Genomic DNA, 19,671 nt, shown 5'->3' with positions numbered 1-19,671 from the left:
GTAATTACACTTTTTTGTTTGATAGATTTTTTTTGTTTTTGGAAACTAAACTGCTCGAGAAATCACAATTTTACAGTCCCTTATAGTAAATGCAATGTCCATAAATGTAGTCTTCAACCCGGACGTAGTCAGTTTTGTCATCAAAGGGTTGTCAGGTTTCAGCAAATTCATGTTATTTTTTTCGTATAATTAAAAGTTATAAAATGTTCAATATATGTTCTGTATTAATTCCTCATGGTTCTCAAGATCTCTGCTTGTTGTCATTCGGTAAGAACATTCATTGTGGATAATATTCTGTCCATGGTCATGTGATGGACACACAGGTGCACCTCTCGTTAGAAAACACAGCTCTGATACACATATTGTAACATCACCTGACCATGGACAGAATTTTATCCACGAGAAGTAAAAAATTATTGTTCATACTCTATAACAACAAGCAAAGTTCTTAAAAACAGTGAGGAATTAATACAAAAAGCATATTGTAAACTTGTTTAACTCTTGATTATAAAAAAATAAATAACTTTAATTTGCTGAAACTGGACAACCCATTTAAGGAAGAAGCATAAGGTTTTTTTCATTTTTGCCTCACCGCATTCCAATAACCATAACTTTTCTATTAAGTTACCTTTTGAGGGCTTGTTTTTTGAGAGATAAGTCGTATTTTTAGCTGGTACCATTTTAAAGGTAAAAAAAAAGTATTTAGGCTTTTGTTTTCTACCTTGTTCACCCCGTTATAAATAGAATGTTAACTTTATTCTGGGGGGAGGGTTACAATAAACACAATTCCAAATATGTATATTTTTTATGTCTGATCATTTATATTCAATAAAAAATAAAGTTTAAAGGCTATGGACACCTTTGAGGGCATTTATTTTTAAATAAATAGATCAGTCAGTGTGTTTAATGTAACTTTGTAATTAGTCTTTATTAAGAAATAGTTTTACTTTTGGAAATACAGCTGAACTATATTACCTATACAGAACAGCTGTATTACTCGTTTTACACTGGATCCTCCAGTCCGGCGGACCTGACAGGTTCAGTGTTGGCGGGTCCATGCAGGACCCACCTGTAATCGATTACATCTAAGTTATAAACTTAGATGTGATCGATTACAGGTGGATCCTGCTTGTCAGAAAAACTTTTTTTTACTTTAAAAATAATAATGCATTGGAATACTTAATTCAATTCCCAAATAACACGCCTTGGTGGTTTTATTTGATTGCTGGGGGTTCCATCCTTGGAAAAACCCCAGTAGACAGTGGCCCTGGGTAACTGCCCAGTTTTCCATCCATTAAAACTGTCTTTTTACTGTGAAATTGATAGGCACCTTTTAGGTCCTGCTCATTAAGGGCATAATAGGGACATACTGATGTCAGCCCTGGGGGCCCCGAGCACCATAGCAACTCATCAGCCCCATGTGGTTGTGTCATGTTGATCACAGATGGGATGACAAAGGGAGCCACCTGCAGTCACTATTGACCATAACATCTAAGCGGTAAAATGGCCACAATCAGAGTGATCTCTAAACCCTGTCATTACCGTGGGATTTTGCAGTTACAGCCAATTGTTGTTTGTGTCTGTGCAATACATATAGGATACTGAAAGGGGTTAAGGACATAAGGGTTCAGGTAGAAAGTGTCTGCATTTACATACATCCGAAATGCTTATGTAGATTGTATTAAGACATTCTGGAGTAAGTGTCCCATATAATATAATATATATGGGCATTGGTTGGCACACCAAGATGGTACTAAGCAGATGAAATGTTCCCTTTTCTACCTGTAGATGAAATTAGGATTTTACACATCCTTTGAGTGCTGATAGAAGCCAGACTATGCTTTCATTTTATGCCTTTTGCTCTATGAACTTTTGTTTCATATGGTAGAGAACAATTATAGACAAAGACATATCTGTTCTACTGTAACAAAAATTGTGAAAAGCTACAAATGAAATGAAGAAAACTAAAACTAAGATAGTCTCATTCCCCTAAGGTTGAGTGTTAAAAATAGGGAATATACTATTTACTGATCAACTCAATTCTGAAGCAGCTAAATAAAGTTATTTCCAGATTTTAGATATTAATTAAAAACATGAATTTTAATGAATCTGACACTATTTTTCTAAATCACATCACGCCCGCTGAACAACGCCCCAAATTTGTGTTTTGGGCAACAATTTAAAGCACTGCCATATGCAAATTAAGATGACTCTCGGACTGATTGGCTGCGGAGCACCACATGTTTGCAGCCACAGAACTTTAGTGACCAATGGACTCAGGTCCACCCCTAGGCACCTTATTTTACATATGACGTGCACTTTGAATTGGCTCACCTCCTGATATGGTTTAGAAGGGTCATCTAATACAGTGGAGGGGAACTGGCAGCCCTCATGTGTTAACCATGCAGTGCCTGACTCATCTTTCTTGTAAAATACAGAGCTCTGTGAAGGCCCTAAACAGTGTATTATTCAGAACAAAGCATGCAGAATATTGGAGCAGCTGAGCATGAACACTTGGATGCACCCGTATGTCAATATACTATAATGGAGAGTGCCTGGGCACAAGCGGCCACCTCTGCAGCATACAGCGATGGAGTCCAGGACAGCATTTGAACACCCATAATCTGATAGGTTGACCACTACTGATCTAATAGATGCTCCTTCTTAAAGGGGTCTGTCTGGTGACTAAACTAATATCATATTAATTGCCATTATCATCACCTTACTCCTTCTAGTAGGACCAAAATGAGCATTACTTAAAGAGGACCTGCCAGCTACCCTGACATGTTTGTTTCAGTACTTGCATTCCTCATCAAATATAATTTTTAGAGTGTCTTTTCTAAGAACTCTGAATTGTGTTGTTCCTTTGGTATTCCTCCTGGAAATGTATGAATAAATTGACAACTGGGTATCACCATTCCCCTTATTAATAGGGTCTGCGTCTACACGCTCTAACACGGTCAGTACTGATTGGACAATATCAGAGTGTCCAAGTATAGGCCCATTGACAAGGTAAATGGTAGCATTCCATTTTCAATGTATTCATATATTTACAAGAGGAATAAGAGAGGAAAAGACAATAAGTACTTATAGCAGACAAATAAACTGAAGCCCATGCTTAAAAAAAACCAATAAGTGCTATAGCTTTTACAATGATCAATTTCAATCTTTCATTTACGCAAGTAAGCGAATGAACTAAATATTATTATACTGTCTAATTTTCTCTTTTGAACAGGAACTGATGAGTAGAGAAATGTCCTTGACGTGACAAAAATTATATATATGTCTTTTACATGTGGTTTAAGCGCTTTTCATATTAACATTATGTTTTAATGCCATTATGATATTCTGATGAAGAAGTGCCAACGAGAAAAATAAATGCAGGTCCTACTTTCTACAAAACATGGCCATGATCTGCACACCAAATCTGAAAGGGCATTCCAGGCTCCTAGCAACATTTGAAAAGTGCAATGTATAAAATCATAGAAATATATTCTAAAATGTGAAGACATGAGTAACATATATATATTTTCGCTAACAATGCCTAGCAAAAGGGAAACAAGAAGAGCATGACCATTGTGAACGACGAAATGAATTACCTAATATTACACAGTCACTTCAATAAAAATGTAAAAAGGTAGTGCAATAAATAGAGTAAGGCTATGTTCACATTGGGTTTTTGGCCTACATTTAGATTATACGCTATTCCATCCAACGGGAACATTTACTGCGCGGGAAATGTTTGTTTGTTTTTTAACATTGAGTGCATGGGTGACTTATGCCATACATCACACTTAAATGTATATGTCGTCCTGAGCTTTTCAATATCTTTCAATGATGCATCCGTTAGATGAATCCCTTAAAGCCAGTGGATGACGAATGCCTAACAGTCGCATCCGTCACCTACAGACTATTATGGAATACATTTAACGGATAGGTCATGAATTCTAATGACCTTTTCATGACGTATCCATTAAAAAGATTCCATAATAGCCTATGGGTGATGGATGCCACATAGGCTCCCATGTTAATACAATTATACCACCCAGTACAGTATGCGTTTTTTTGCAAGATGCCATTGGATGGAAGAGTGTAGTCTACCATACTACTTGATACCTAAAATTGAAAATGCATACCAGTCTATTGGAGGTCAAAAGGACTAATAGAGCCCTATGGACACATTTAGAATGTACGTAAATACATAGTAAATGGTTAGTGGTAATTTTATTTTATACTTGTTCAAAAATAACAAGAAAATTACAAGTAGCTTATTTGACTAAGGGGCTTTCTGGGATTTCACTGCAAGAGCCAACACAACGCCTCTTTCGCTCATGAAGCAGCATCTAGTAATGCACCCCAGCCTCATACAAGTCACTGCAGTACCAGGCACAACCACATGGATATAAATGGAGCAGTTTTGGTTTCTACAGCACAGTGGCTGTGGCCCTCCATCCTCTTTAGAATACATCAATGTTATTTTTTGGAAATCTTCATTATGTTCAGAATTGAAAAGGAGACACAAAAACTAGAGCGGAACTCCTTTTGATAGGAATAGATTATGTACAATATGTTGAATAGAGGTTATTCATGAAAAATAACAGATAAAGTTAACATGTGTCTCCTAGCAGCCAGGTAGGTTCCAGTTGTAATTTTCTAGTTTAGATTACAAAATGAAAGAAGTGATATGTAAGAATGAATGCCAAGATGAAGCCACCACTTTTCGTAAATAGTAATTTCTCATAAATTGTCATTTATTTTGCTTTACGTTATTTGAAAGAATCAGCTGTAAAAAATAAATTACAAAGCAGTATTTCCAGTAATATTTTCAACAATTCAGAAATGTTTTACCTGGTTTCAGAAATCGAATATTTCCTCTGACAGTCAATGATAACAGGTGATAATTTGCCCGGAAAATCCATGTTCTCCTTCACATCCCATAAATGTGAACTGCCCCTCATACCGAATAAATTAACGCCTTCTGTGACTTTCGCCCTGTAATATAGAAATACACACATATTTAATAGCATATAATGTGTTGTGACCCAATAAATCCCGGCCAGATTGTAAAATGTTCTCATTATGAACTAGTCAAAGAAAAGCTTATTGAACTTTATTCTTTTTTTTAGTTAGATGAGCTCCATAATTGGTTATCTCTGCTTCGACTTCTGGTTTTGTAAACTTCAGATTATCTTGTGTCTTTGAGTGGGTGAAGAGGAAGCAACTGCAGTCAGGCCTTGGTGTCTGAGGGCCCAAAGTTCCCTCTGCCTCATAAGGAGACATCAGTATTATAAATGGCACATGGTAGGTGGGAGACGTTATAAAAATATTGCATGGGGAATGGGAGCTACAAGTTACGCCTCTGAATCAGATACTGGAATTTCTGGATTTTTGTAAAACCAGATTAAAGGAATTTTACGGTTTGATGTTTCTGACGTTTATGTACCGGTTAGCAAGGGGAGTGTCTGAAATAGCCTCACCTACAAGGAATATCCATATACTTTTGACAATGAAGCATCACTTGCAAAATGACATTTCCAAACATTATTAGAAGAAAAATTTTAGTCCTAAAAAGTGGCAGCACATATAGAAACTGCACATGCAGTAATCACATACTGGGGGAATTTATTAATTTTTCTATGCCAGATAGAGAAGTCACAAACGGCACAAAAGTTGCAATTTGCAGGATGATTTGGGACTTGTGTCATTTTCTGAAAAGTGGCCGGGGATTAGTGGATGGGGTGGCATTTCCTGTGGCCTGACAAATTCACTGTAATTTACACCAGAAAGTGACAGAAATTATAGTGCAAATCTATGCCAGCTTATAGCTGGTGAAGATTTTATTCGCCAGAGATGCACCGGTTCTGTAGCTGCACTCCCATTACTTTACTTACTATTTTCTGGTTCACAGCCGTTTCCGGTCATCCACCCCTACTACAAATCCCATACTGCCTTGCACTGGCTGGCATTTAGGCCATCTGGAGAAACTCCCACTGGACTTCCCTTCTGCATGTTTGCTCCACCTCCTGTCCCCATCTTTGCACTCCCAGTCTGAACACATAATAGCAGCTGTTTGGCCTGTAGAACCGGGTGCATGTGCAATAGGGAATTGAGCTGAAGCTGGGGAGGGGTAACATGTGATGTAGGCTCTTTAGTGAATGAAGTTTGAGCATGAGTGGTGAGAACATGAAGAGGATCTACCACATACAGTTAGGTCCAGAATTATTTGGACAGTGACACAAGTTTTGGCATTTTAGCGGTTTACCAAAACATATTGAATATACAGTTATATAATCAATATGGGCTTAAAGTGCAGACTCTCAGCTTTAATTTGAGGATATTCACATCCTAATTTGAGGAAGGGTAAGGAATTACAGCTCTTTAATATGTAGCTGCCTCTTTTTCAAGGGACCAAAAGGTAATTGGACAATTATCTCAAAAGCTATTTAATGGGCTGCATGAGCTATTCCCTCAATAATCCATCATCAATTAAGCAGGTAAAAGGTCCAGAGTTGATTCCAGGTGTGGCATTTGCATTTGGAAGCTGTTGCTGTGAACCCACAACATGAGGTCAAAGGAGCTCTCAATGCATGTGAAACAGACCATCATTAGGCTTGAAAAAAGGAAGACATCCATCAGAGAGAACAGCACAAATGTTAGCAGTGGCCAAATCAACAGTTTGGTACATTCTTGAAAAAAAAGAGCGCACTGGTGATCTCGTGAACTTCAAAAGGCCTGGACGTCCACGGAAGAGAACACTGGTGGATGATCACAGAATTATTTCCATGGTTTAGTAAAACCCCTTCACAACATCTACCTAAGTGAAGAACACTATCCTGGATGTAGGTGTATCAGGATCTAAGTCTACCATAAAGAGAAGACTTCATGAGAGCAAATACAGATTGTTCACCACAAGCTGCAAACCATTAATCAGCCTCAAAAATAGAAAGGCCAGATTAGACTTTGCCAAACAACATCTAAAGAAGCCAGCCCAGTTCTGGAACAGCATGAAACTAAGATCAACCTGTACCAGAATGAAGGAAGAAAGTATGGAGAAGGCTTGGAACGGCTCATGATCCAAAGCACACCAAATCCTCTGTAAAACATTGGCAGTGTGATGGCATGGGCATGTATGGCTGCCAAAGGCATTGGGTCACTAGTGTTTATTGATGATGTGACTGAAGACAGAAGCAGCCGGATGAATTCTGAAGTGTTCAGGGATATACTTTCTGCCCAGATTCAACCAAATGCAGCAAGGTTGATTGGACGTTGATTCACATTACAGATGGACAATGAACCAAAACATACTACGAAAGCAACTCAGGAGTTTTTTAAGGCAAAGAGGTGGAATATTCTGCAATGGCCGAGTCAATCACCAGAACTCAACCCGATCGAGCATGCATTTCACTTGCTTAAGACAAAAGCAGAAAGACCCACAAACAAAAACTAAAGAGATCTGCAGTAAAGGCCTGGCAAAGCATTACAAAGGAGGAAACCCAGCGTTTTTGTGATGTCCATGGGTTCCAGACTTCAGGCAGTCATTGCCTGCAAAGGATTCTCTACAATGTATTAAAAAAAAACCTTTTTACTTATGGTAATGTTAATTTGTCCAATTACTTTTGAGCCCCTGAAATGAGGAGGCTGTGTAGAAAAATGGTTGCAATTCCTAAACGTTTCACTGGATATTTTTGTACAACCCCTTGAATTAAACCTCAAAGTCTACACTTCAATTGCATCTCAGTTGTTTCATTTCAAATCCAATGTGGTGGCATGCAGAGCCAAAATCATGAAGATTGTGTTAGGGTATGTTCACACGCAGTGGTTTCAGACGTAATTCGGGCGTCTTACACCTCGAATTATGTCTGAAAAAACGCCCCTAATACGCCTACAAACATCTGCCCATTGCTTTCAATGGGAATTACGATGTTCTGTTCCCACGAGCCTTTATTTTACGCGTTGCTGTCAAAATACGGCGCGTAAAATGACGGCTCATCAAAAGAAGTGCTGGACACTTCTTGGGACGTTTTTGGAGGCGTTTTTCATTGACTCCATTGAAAAACAGCTCCAAAAATGGCCGTAAAAAATGCAGCGAAAAACGCTAGTTGTTAAAAAAAAGTCTGAAAATCAGGAGCGGTTTTCGTCTGAAAACAGCTCTGCATTTTCAGATGTTTTTGGTCACTACGTGTGAACATATCCTTAGTGTCCAAATAATTCTGGACCTAACTGTATGCTCAAGGAATGAGGATGTATATGAAAAAGTCTGCCCCCTCCTCCAGGGTACAGCAACGTTACAAATGACATGCCCGTACGCTGTATCTACCAGAAAAGACTGAAGAAAGAAGTATGTGACGGTTGCAGAAGCTGCAATTTCAAAGAGGGAGGCATCACTTGACCGGCCGGGAGATAAGAAATTAAAAAGTAAGTAAAGAGTATTGCAAAGTAGCCTGTTTTTACATGTAATCAGGTAATCAGAGGAAAGTATATATGTCCTGGAGAACTCCTTAAGGGCCTGTTCACACAGAGTTTTTTTGACGAGTTTTTTGACGCGGAAACCGCCTCTAAAACCCCATTTCAATCAGTCAGAAAGAGGAAAAAAACGCCTCGACGAGTGTTTTAACGAGTTTTTGTCAAACCACTGTGCAAAAACCGTCTGGAGCAGTTTTTGCAGGAGCAATTTTCCTCCTGCAAAAAACTCTGTGTGAACATAGCCTTGATGTTCAAAGATTCTTGAATTTTTTTATCATTGCATTTCAAGTCATACACATTGTTTCCGTCGACATAGCAGTATGAGGGCTTGTTTCTAGTGTAACAAGTTGTATTTTTAAATGGCACCTTCGGGTACATAAAATATATTGATTAACTTTTATTTTATTTTTTTGGGGTGGGGGTTGATTGAAGGAAACAGCAATAGCTGCCATTGTGTTTTAGCTTTTTACATTTAACACTCTTACCATGCAGCGTAAATAATGTGTTATATTATTGCGGGGAAAAATGTTGTTTTCATTGGTACCATTGTGGGTTACATGGGACTTACTGAATAACTTCTATTACTTTTTTTTAGGGTGGATTGGGATAAAAAAGAAATTCTGGTATGGTATTTTGCATTTTGTTGTTTTGTACGGTGTTTATCATGCGGTTTAAATCACAAGTTCACTTTATTATTTGGATCGTTACGATTGTGGCAATATCATATATTTGCATTTTTTCAATTTATTTTTATACACATAATAAACCTTAAAACATTTTTCTGACCCGATTGTTGCAGAGGTGATCGTGCAGGCACAGCTTCTGTGCCCACACGATCACCGTAACATACAGTACATGCACAGCAGGATGCAGGAAGGGGACTCTCCTGTGACGTAAATGTACAGTGAAGGAAATAAGTATTTGATCCCTTGCTGATTTTGTACGTTTGCCCACTGTCAAAGTCATGAACAGTCTAGAATTTTTAGGCTAGGTTAATTTTACCAGTGAGAGATTATATAAATCACATTGTCAAAATTATATATATTTATTTGCATTGTGCACAGAGAAATAAGTATTTGATCCCCTACCAACCATGAAGAGTTCAGCCTCCTCCAGACCAGTTACACGCTCCAAATCAACTTGGTGCCTGCATTATAGACAGCTGTCTTACATGGTCACCTGTATAAAAGACTCCTGTCCACAGACTCAATTAATCAGTCTGACTCTAACCTCTACAACATGAGCAAGACCAAAAAGCTTTCTAAGGATGTCAGGGACAAGATCATAGACCTGCACAAGGCTGGAATGGGCTACAAAACCATAAGTAAGACGCTGGGTGAGAAGGAGACAACTGTTGGTGCAATAGTAAGAAAATGGAAGACATACAAAATGACTGTCAATCGACATCGATCTGGGGCTCCATGCAAAATCTCACCTCGTGGGGTATCCTTGATCCTGAGGAAGGTGAGAGCTCAGCCGAAAACTACACGGGGGGAACTTGTTAATGATCTCAAGGCAGCTGGGACCACAGTCACCAAGAAAACCATTGGTAACACATTACGCCAAAATGGATTAAAATCCTGCAGTGCCCGCAAGGTCCCCCTGCTCAAGAAGGCACATGTACAGGCCCGTCTGAAGTCTGCAAATGAACATCTGGATGATTCTGAGAGTGATTGGGAGAAGGTGCTGTGGTCAGTTGAGACTAAAATTGAGCTCTTTGGCATTAACTCAACTCGCCGTGTTTGGAGGAAGAGAAATGCTGCCTATGACCCAAAGAACACCGTCCCCACTGTCAAGCATGGAGGTGGAAACATTATGTTTTGGGGGTGTTTCTCTGCTAAGGGCACAGGACTACTTCACCGCATCAATGGGAGAATGGATGGAGCCATGTACAGTCAAATCCTGAGTGACAACCTCCTTCCCTCCACCAGGACATTAAAAATGGCTTGTGGCTGGGTCTTCCAGCACGACAATGACCCGAAACATACAGCCAAGGCAACAAAGGAGTGGCTCAAAAAGAAGCACATTAAGGTCATGGAGAGGCCTCGCCAATCTCTAGACCTTAATCCCATCGAAAATTTATGGGAGGAAGCTGAAGATTCGAGTTGCCAAGCGACAGCCTCGAAATCTTAATGATTTACAGATGATCTGCAAAGAGGAGTGGGCCAAAATTCCATCTAACATGTGTGCAAACCTCATCATCAACTGCAAAAAACGTCTGACTGCTGTGCTTGCCAACAAGGGTTTTGCCACCAAGTATTAAGTCTTGTTTGCCAAAGGGATCAAATACTTATTTCTCTGTGCACAATGCAAATAAATATATGTAATTTTGACAATGTGATTTTCTGTGTTTTTTTTAATATAATCTATCTCTCACTGGTAAAATTAACCTAGCCTAAAAATTCTTGACTGTTCATGTCTTTGACAGTGGGCAAACTTACAAAATCAGCAAGGGATCAAATACTTATTTCCTTCACTGTATGTAAAAATACAGGAATTGGTTAAAAAAAAATGTGCATGCTCTAGATATTTCAAAATTCTATTCTATTCATTAACATTACATACAGTATTTGTTGTCAAACCACAATACAACCGTCTGTATACGCCTGTCGAGCCAAGGCTCAGTTCACACCAAGTCTGTGGTGCACCTTTGACATATATACTCTTGGAAAATGTATATGAGAATGTGCCCATAGATTTAATAGCCAAACATATGCCATAAGTTGCTTTTTGGCATATGTTTGGCCAGTATAGGTCAACTGCATACGACGAGGTGTTTTTTTTTTTATGGAAAAAATTGCAAAGACAGTTGCATACGCCTTGAGCATATGTATATCGGACTATTTTAACTGGTCCTGCATAACATAATTGCAGAACGCCATTTGTCCCTAGCCTAAGACAACTGTAAATATAGGGTATGTTCACACGCTTAACAAAATACAGCTAAAAATACGGACCTGTTTTCAAGGGAAAACAGCTCCTGATTTTCAGCCATTTTTTAATCAAACTAGCATTTTTCACTGCGTTCTTCGTCCGTTTTTGGAGCGGTTTTTCTATTGAGTCAATGAAAAACAGCTCCAAAAACGGCTCAAGAAGTGACATACACTTCTTTTTACGGGGCATCTTTACACGCTGCTTTTTGAAAATAAGGCATAAGAAAACGCGCAGTTCTCAGCCAATTTCTCAGCCATTTTTTCTAGAGATTTATGGCCCGAAAAACGGCTGAAAATAGCCGGTGTGAACATAACCTAAGTGTAAATACTGCAGATATTCTGCATATTTAATTGCGGAAAATACGCAGCCTAATACAGTAGAAGCAGAGTGGATGAGATTTGAACAAAAAAATCTGTAGCAAAACATTCATAAATAGACCTGTGGTGCGTTTTTTTTAATCTGCAGCATGTCAATTTATCCTGCAGAATCGCTGGTTTTCTGTTGCAGGTTTTCCCCATTGACTTAAATAAGTATGTAAAACTCGCAACAAATCGCAAATGTTACATTTTTTGCCACGGAAAAGCTGCGATTCCAAAAAATCGCAACTCAGAAAAACAAAAAAAAAAGCTCATACTTCTATGAGATGAAGTTTCGTCCTACGTGACCGCTGCAGTCAATCACAGGCTGCAGCAGTCACATTGGATAAAACATCATCCCAGGAGAGCGGGCTGCAGGACATCAGTGGGACATATAGCCATGACTCCACGTAAGTAGAAGCTTTTTTTTATGCTTTCCGCCTTGAACATTCCACTGCACTACAATTAAATGCGTTTTTTCGGCCGGAATTCCCTGCAGGGTCCAGGGTGGATACTCTGTGTACTTTTACGCAGCGTATCTGCCCAGTGTGAACATATATACCGATGAAATACCAACAGAGAAGGACACAAATATAGAGTAATGTTCAATGTAAAGCAACGTTGCTGAACTATATAGAGTCTACTGCATTAAGTCCTAGGTAATAACCAAGATAAACTTGGTGCAATCGATCAACAAAATGAAATTATGAAATGAGGAGGAGGCAAGACTGGATGACGAGAATCGGCGTCTGATGCGGGGTTTATATCACATATTTCTTTTTAGTTCACATATCATACACTCCAACACTTAGGCGTTTCACTATATCACACACACTGTTCTGTAACTATTTCCACTGGGAGTCTCTTTCCTTTTTCTTGTTTCTTCTGTGGCATACATTGATGTCGGACTGTGCGCTGATGTTTATGACATCCTGATAAGATGTTCTTTCGGGGGGGGGGGGAGTGGCCCTGTCCTCTTCCGACCGCCGTCTGTAATTGGAGTAGGATATGGGGGGCGCGGTTAGTCCCCGCCACCTCACACCCTCTCTGATGACGCGGTCCCGGAAGTGGGGCAGCGCCATCTTTGTACCCCGCATCAGACACCGATTCTCGTCATCCAGTCTTGCCTCCTCCTCATTTCATAATTTCATAACATCTTAAACACCTGAGCTATGCACTATATATGGGCGGATATCAGCAGTTTGACCCTAACCCCGGACGAAGGCAGTTGCCGAAACGCGCGTCGGGTACAGACATCTCTTTCACGCTCCCTTCATGTCCACCGGTATGTTTCACATCTCCATCATGTTAGACAGCTGTCACTGAGATTTTTTGTCTTATCTTCTGTGAGCCCATGTACATTGCATACTTGTCATTTCTATGCTGATCCTTCAGCATCCACATTATGGCCTTTGCTAGCCCTCCATGTCCACCTAGACAATTACTGCATTTATGTATTTGTATTTATATGTAATTGTTGCCATACACCTTCACATAGGTTGGCTTGATTATATACATTGGCTGGATCCTATTGGATTTTTCTTCCGTTACAACTTACCTCGGCTCCTTTAGATATAGGTCTGCATAAGCATCTACATAATTCTCTTTTGCTGTCTCATTAACATGTATATTGCTTATACAATCATGTTTTATCCATATCCGGTGTGTGATCGATTTGTTGTCTTTTTATTGAGTGACTCATTCCCTGTTCCAGTTTTAATCATGTTATGTTTTTATGTTAATAAAATTTTGTACTTTTCTTCATAAATTTCATGTGCTTCAGTCGATCATATTTTCTTGGATTTATCCAGTGTGAACATAGCCATATGGTTAAGGGCTGCTGAGCATACATAAACGGTTTTAACAAACACTGAAGAAGGCCACTCATGTCATTCCTTCATGAATTGCTACATATTTTATCTTTGTTTTGATTTTTATCTATGTTTTTCTTATTAGAGACCCGTGTCTCTGATGTACTGAATACAATATGCATCATATAGGCTGACAACAATATGGTATATGTGAAGATAGAAGTGGCGGAGTACAGACTTCATATTATACAAGTCATAGACTTACCACTTCACACTACCTGTAAAGCACCGCAATGTTACATTACATTGGTTTCTGTTGCCGTCACTGCCAGTAGGACAGAAATATTAACTACTTCAAAATGTGGTTTTTTTCTTCACTCTTTGAGGAATGCGAAACTGGAACTCCCTGTAAAATCCTCAAAGTAGGTCAAAGGTGTCCTCTTTTATAAGGGAATATATCATATTCTGATTTTGTATGTTGGTTGCTTTTAGTCTCGGTCTAGCAGCAGTAGTACAGCACTAGCAGATTATGTTGCTTTTCTGGTTGACAGAGAAAGAACATTCTACGTCCTGAGAGAACATTTATTTCAAGTAAGAAGAAGGAAATGATAAGAAGTGCTCCCGCAAGAATATAATGTTTTGCATACGTTGACTGTCTAGGAATACAGAACACCTGTCGGCTTGTCAATTTATTTTTTTTCAACAATGCAGTATGACTAGTATGGTATAAGTGTATACTGGGCCACTGAATCAAATGAGAGAGAAGCAGGATAGTCAGGAGACATCACTAAATGAATACAAATAACTCTTCTTAGGCTCAGAACTACCCCTGAAGCAGCCATGTCAGAGTCTCGCCACTTGAGAAACCTGACCCTGTTGGTCCCAGACCTGTGTCGCAAGCATAGGAGTAATTCCAGGGCCCTGGGTGGGGTCTTCAGGTGGCAAAAAGGAAGGGGTGGATCATTCTGTAGTAGGAGTCAGCAGGAGTAACAGATTTTCTGCCCACCCACATCAAATTATTTTATTTTGGGTGGGATTGCATTTTTTCCAGTATGGATGTCAGTTTATCACAGCAGTTTTGACAGGAGAGGTGAAGGTCATCTGTAGGTGATGATGGTGGTGTAGTGTCTTTAGATTACCTCTCTTTTTTCTTTCTATTTTAATGTTATTTAGATATTGTTTATTTAAGTTGATACCATAGGGTATATTACTCACTATGCTATGCCTATTGTTCCATAAAATGTGCAAAAATGTGAATTTTTCTAAAATTAAATGTATCTGCTTGTAAGACAGACAGTAATACCACACAAAATAGTTATTATTTCATATATCCCATATGTCTACTTTATGTTTGCACTGTTTTTTGAACATTCTTTTCTTTTTTCAGGACGTTACAAGGCTTAGAACTTTAGCAGCAATTTTTCATATTTTCAAGAAAATTTCAAAAGCCCATTTTTTCAGGGACCAGTTCAGTTCTGAAGTGGCTTTGAGGGCCTTATATATTAGATAATAATAACTAATTGCCGTTAGGCAAAAAAGCCCTGTTTTCCAACTGCCATGAAAGATAATAAATAAATAAAGTAAATTCTTTAATGTGCTATATATAGCAATAGGACAGACCACATGAAAGTTAAAAATATCACTGCTTGATTGCCGGGTAAACGTATGCAAGACTGCTGTCCATGCACTAGTGTGATACACCTATGAACCAACGTGCCACGACCGCTGACTTAGCCGTCAGTGGTTATAGTGTGTGATTTAGTTTAACCAGCAAGCAGGAATTAAAAATTGAAGAGCCCCCCCGACATGTTTCGTTACTGCTGTAACGTCCTCAGGGGAAATGATTACAGAACGGGACAGTTGTCCCTCAGCGAGGAAGGGACTCCTAGCATCGTACATAACTATGATGCTAGGAGCCCGGCTCCCTGCAGGGTGTTCGGTCCGAGACTTGCGGCCGAAATACGTTCTGTCCTTTACGAACGTAACATGCTCGTGTGAACCCAGCCTTACACTGATATATACAAGTTATCAGTGCCTAAGTTCTCACTATATTATATGTGATTTTACTGTATATGCTTTTCTTCTGTACCCAGCTTTGAATATGTCTCTCAATGTACACATTAAAGAAGTTTTTCAAAAATTAACAGAGAATTTTTAGAAATGTGATACTTTCTATACAGGATAAATATATAAAAATATGACAAATGTAATCTATAAGCTGACAAACTTAAAAGAAAAAAAAGTGTATAAAGTCAATTAAACAATGGATAATTTCAGATAAGACAAAATGTTCATTCTGTCATTAGTTTTAATCCATTTTATCATAATTTTGCTTCCTGTTAATACCACCAACAAGCCAAATCGGTAGCATACTGTGCACCTGGTTGTGTTTAAAAAAAAAATGGTTTACCCTAATTGAAGTGACAAATCACAGCACATTTCATCTTGTCATCAGGTTTTCACATACATTTTTTTTATTTATTTATTCAAAAAGCAAAATATAAGAACTATATTTGGTTCCAACAGACTGGAAATAAACTAAAAAGGCTATATACAACATATGTTTGCAGATGTGACCCATTTCAAATAAAAAGGTGCTCATAAAAAAAATGGTATCAAACTATGAAAATAAGACAGGCAGGGATATGTAGGAAACTCAACCTTGCCATGTAAGAAGCAATGACTATGAGCATTATATATCTTCATTTCGAATATAGAATAAGGGTAAGGCCACACTGAGCGGCGCTGACACTGTCGCAACGCGTCAACAACTGCGCTGGCACTATGTAGGAGCGGCTGTCAAATACCTTGTTAAGGGGTATTCTGGTTAAATACTCATGCACACTGCCACTCCATTCATTCTCTATGGGAGCGCCGGAGATAGCCGAGTGCAGTGGTCGGCTTTTTCCGGCGCTGCCATAGAGAATGAATAGGGGGTAACTAGTTGTAACCTGCAAAATCGTGCGGCCATAAAGGATGTATTAATTCATGGGCGCACGATTTTGCAGATAAAGGGACCGTATAACCGCATTAACTTGCGCCCACTAACAGGCTGTTTGACAGCCGCACCTAACATGGTGCCGGCGCGGTTGTTAGCCGCGTTGCGACCATGTTAGGGCCGCTCCGCGTGGCCCTACCCTAAAATACAGACTTATTCACTCCATACACAATGGAAATGTTGTCATTTGACTTATGTTTATTTCTGTGGCAAAGGTGAAATCTAATATATAATTTCAAATTCCTCACTGCACTCCATAAATTTGTTGCAACATGTGAATGAGATGCTAAAAATGTAACAAAACTGTGACTGCCTTGTCAAGATTTGTTTTTTTTCTAAACAGAAAATAAATAAAGAAACAAGAAAAATTGAGCTCTCACAAGAGGGCATACACTTCTAGTACAATATCTTAGAACAACTCACTTTAAACACCATTTTACTATTTGTTAAAGAGAATCTCTCACCAACTTTAACTACCCTAAACTTTATAGAGATCGAGAATCTAAATATCTTTCATGTCTGCTCACACGCTATCTCCTGCTGCAATCCCGCATCTGTGGGCGCGCTGAAGCCCTAGGTGTCCTATCAAGGATATGCACGCTCTTTGCACTCCTCAGTATGTAAATTTCTAGCTCTATCCCGTTTATCCCCTTTAAACGACAAAAGCCCAGTGTTCTGATCTGCATTTAGGGCATGCCAAGAGAAAGATATGAATATTCATAATGTGGGGCAGTAAAAAAGGGGGAGGACTAGGCGTTGATTTTACTCTATTTTTCTAGGGCAAACTGACAATTTTCAAGCAAGTTGTGGTTGAATGCAGGTGAGTTAGTATGAAATATACATATTTGTATTTAATGTCTTTAAGACTATTTAACCATTACAGTGGTTTGAAGGGGTGAGAGATGGTGATAGATTCCCATTAAGTTAGAATAAATAAAGCACATAATCGACTTAAAGCATAACTAAACGTTCAATCAACTTTTTATTTTCTAGCAGCATGTGTAATATAAATATATTTTGTAATATACTTTATTAATGAATTTGGGCTCCTTTTTGTGTTATATGTGTTTTAAATGGCCACTCTGACACTTTTTTTTCTTTTTATTTCTTGTATTTCTCCTGTTGCTAGCAGAAATCCGTACACTGTGTGAATGTATCAGTGCACGAATTCTGCTGCCTGTGAGTACAGGTGGGTGGTGGCCCCATCCTGACGTCAGATGTGCACGCCCCCATCGTGACGTCAGGAAGGTCTCTCTGCCTCTATACACTACACAGTTCTCTTTAGTGTAACCTGCAGCAGCAGAGCGCATGGAAGAGACTGTGTGTCTGAGAGACGCTCCAGTAGTAGAAGTGCAGGTCTGTCTCCTTGTCCACTGTAATATAACCGGCAGTAGCAGAGCGCAGGTAGGAGAATGAGAGCTCTGCTACTGTCCAGACTATAGTGTGTGTGAGAGGCGCTCCAGTAGCAGAAGCGCAGGTCTGGCGCCCCCTCCCTGTCTCCTCGTCCACACTACTATAACCGGCAGTATCAGAGCGCAGGGAGGAGAATGACAGCTCTGCTACTGTCCGGACTATAGTGTGTGAGAGAGGTGCTTCAGTAGCTTGCTGCAATCTCAAAGAAAAGAGTCAGAAGTGTCAGGATTCTGAATACACATGACATCCAGGCTGGATTTCATGTGTATTCATTATCAGGACACTTGTGTATGTGGCTGCACATCGTTCTAGTAAGAACGCTGTGCTGCTTGTAAATCAATGGAGATGTGTATGATGCTGACTGGTCACTGATTGGTCAGCGTCATACACATAAACACGCCCAGTTAAAAACACAATACACGCCCAGTTGGACATAACGAAAAAAAAAACGCCCAGTTGTCCATTTCAAAGCTCATTTGCATATATATAAAATAGCTCATAACTTGGCCGAAAATGAACGTTTAAAAAAACAAAAAACGTTACTGTTATCTACATTGCAGCGCCGATCACATGCAATAAGAGATAGGGATTTGAGAATCTGGTGACAGAGCCTCTTTAAATTATAAAAAGAGAAAGAATGAACAAAAAAAAAAAAAAGTAAATAGATAGGAAAAGAATATAAAGATGGAGTTAGTTAATTAAGAGAAAAAGAGAAATGTTCCCATTATCGTTATATCTGCAGATAGGGGGAATAGCTCCGCTCAAGACAGGACCGTACTCTAAAATCTGATTCCTTTCTTACCAATGGATCGTTTACCCTCTAAATAGATTTTTTTCCTCCATCCAAATCTTCCATCTAGTTTGATAGATTGACTTGTTATTATTTTCTCCTATCCAATATTCATATTGAAAATAAACATTGACTCGGTTAATTACTTCATTTATCAGGGGGATCTTATCAGACTTCCACTTTACTAATATTTCACTGCGAACTGCAGACCGGATTTTACTAAACACACCACCTGGCCCATCCAGGGTTAATATCTAATCCAATGTTAAGTAGGGCCAACTCTGGCACAGGTTCGATCATTTTTTTTGCACAGTTTAGATTTTAATGAAAAAATATCTAGCCAGAATTGTTTAAGTAAAGGGCAAAACCACCACACATGCGAAAGATCTCCTTTATATCCAAAGCTTTTCCAACAGAGGGCTGCATGCTCCTCTGTATGTGTTGCTAATCTTGTTGGATAATAGTACCATCTCAGCTGTATTTTCTGTGAGATAACACAAAGCTGAAGGGAGTCCTACACTTTGTTAAGCACTGGGATCTGTTTTAATGGTTAGGATTGGTGAGATTTAAGGAGTCCTCACAAATCTCAGTACATTTTTTATTTGAAACACTTTGTTATGTTCAGTAAAAGTAGAATCCATTTCCTAGCAATTAGCTTTCTTTTTAAATGAAAATCATTAAATAAAATGATTTCACAGAACACTCACTTTCCAAACGTTAAAATGTCCAAATATTATATTCCTATTGAGCATTATTTAATAATAATTATTAATGGGGGAAATAATAATATTTTTGTCATTCAAACATTAAATATTTAGATTTACTCAACAGTTGTAGGAATATAATATGCCACTTTTTGAAGCGGAATAAAATGTTCTAATAAATATACGTTGTACGGAACTGTAA

The 19,671-nt window shown here is 38.8% G+C and overlaps 1 protein-coding gene across 1 annotated transcript in view; it reads right to left on the bottom strand.

Moving 5' to 3' along the window:
- Positions 1 to 19,671, bottom strand: part of LOC142657885 (transmembrane protein 132D-like) — an 863,822-nt gene that overhangs the window by 427,083 nt on the left and 417,068 nt on the right. Inside the window, exon 3 of the mRNA XM_075833390.1 lies at positions 4,849 to 4,992. Coding sequence (XP_075689505.1) covers positions 4,849 to 4,992 — 144 coding nt within the window. The remainder of the gene's footprint in view (positions 1 to 4,848; positions 4,993 to 19,671) is intronic.

The sequence above is a fragment of the Rhinoderma darwinii genome, chromosome 1, assembly GCF_050947455.1.
Source record: "Rhinoderma darwinii isolate aRhiDar2 chromosome 1, aRhiDar2.hap1, whole genome shotgun sequence".
In the NCBI taxonomy this organism is placed as follows: domain Eukaryota; kingdom Metazoa; phylum Chordata; class Amphibia; order Anura; family Rhinodermatidae; genus Rhinoderma; species Rhinoderma darwinii.
The sequence above is the reverse complement of the archived record's forward strand: the minus strand, read 5'-3'. Positions and strand labels throughout refer to the sequence as shown.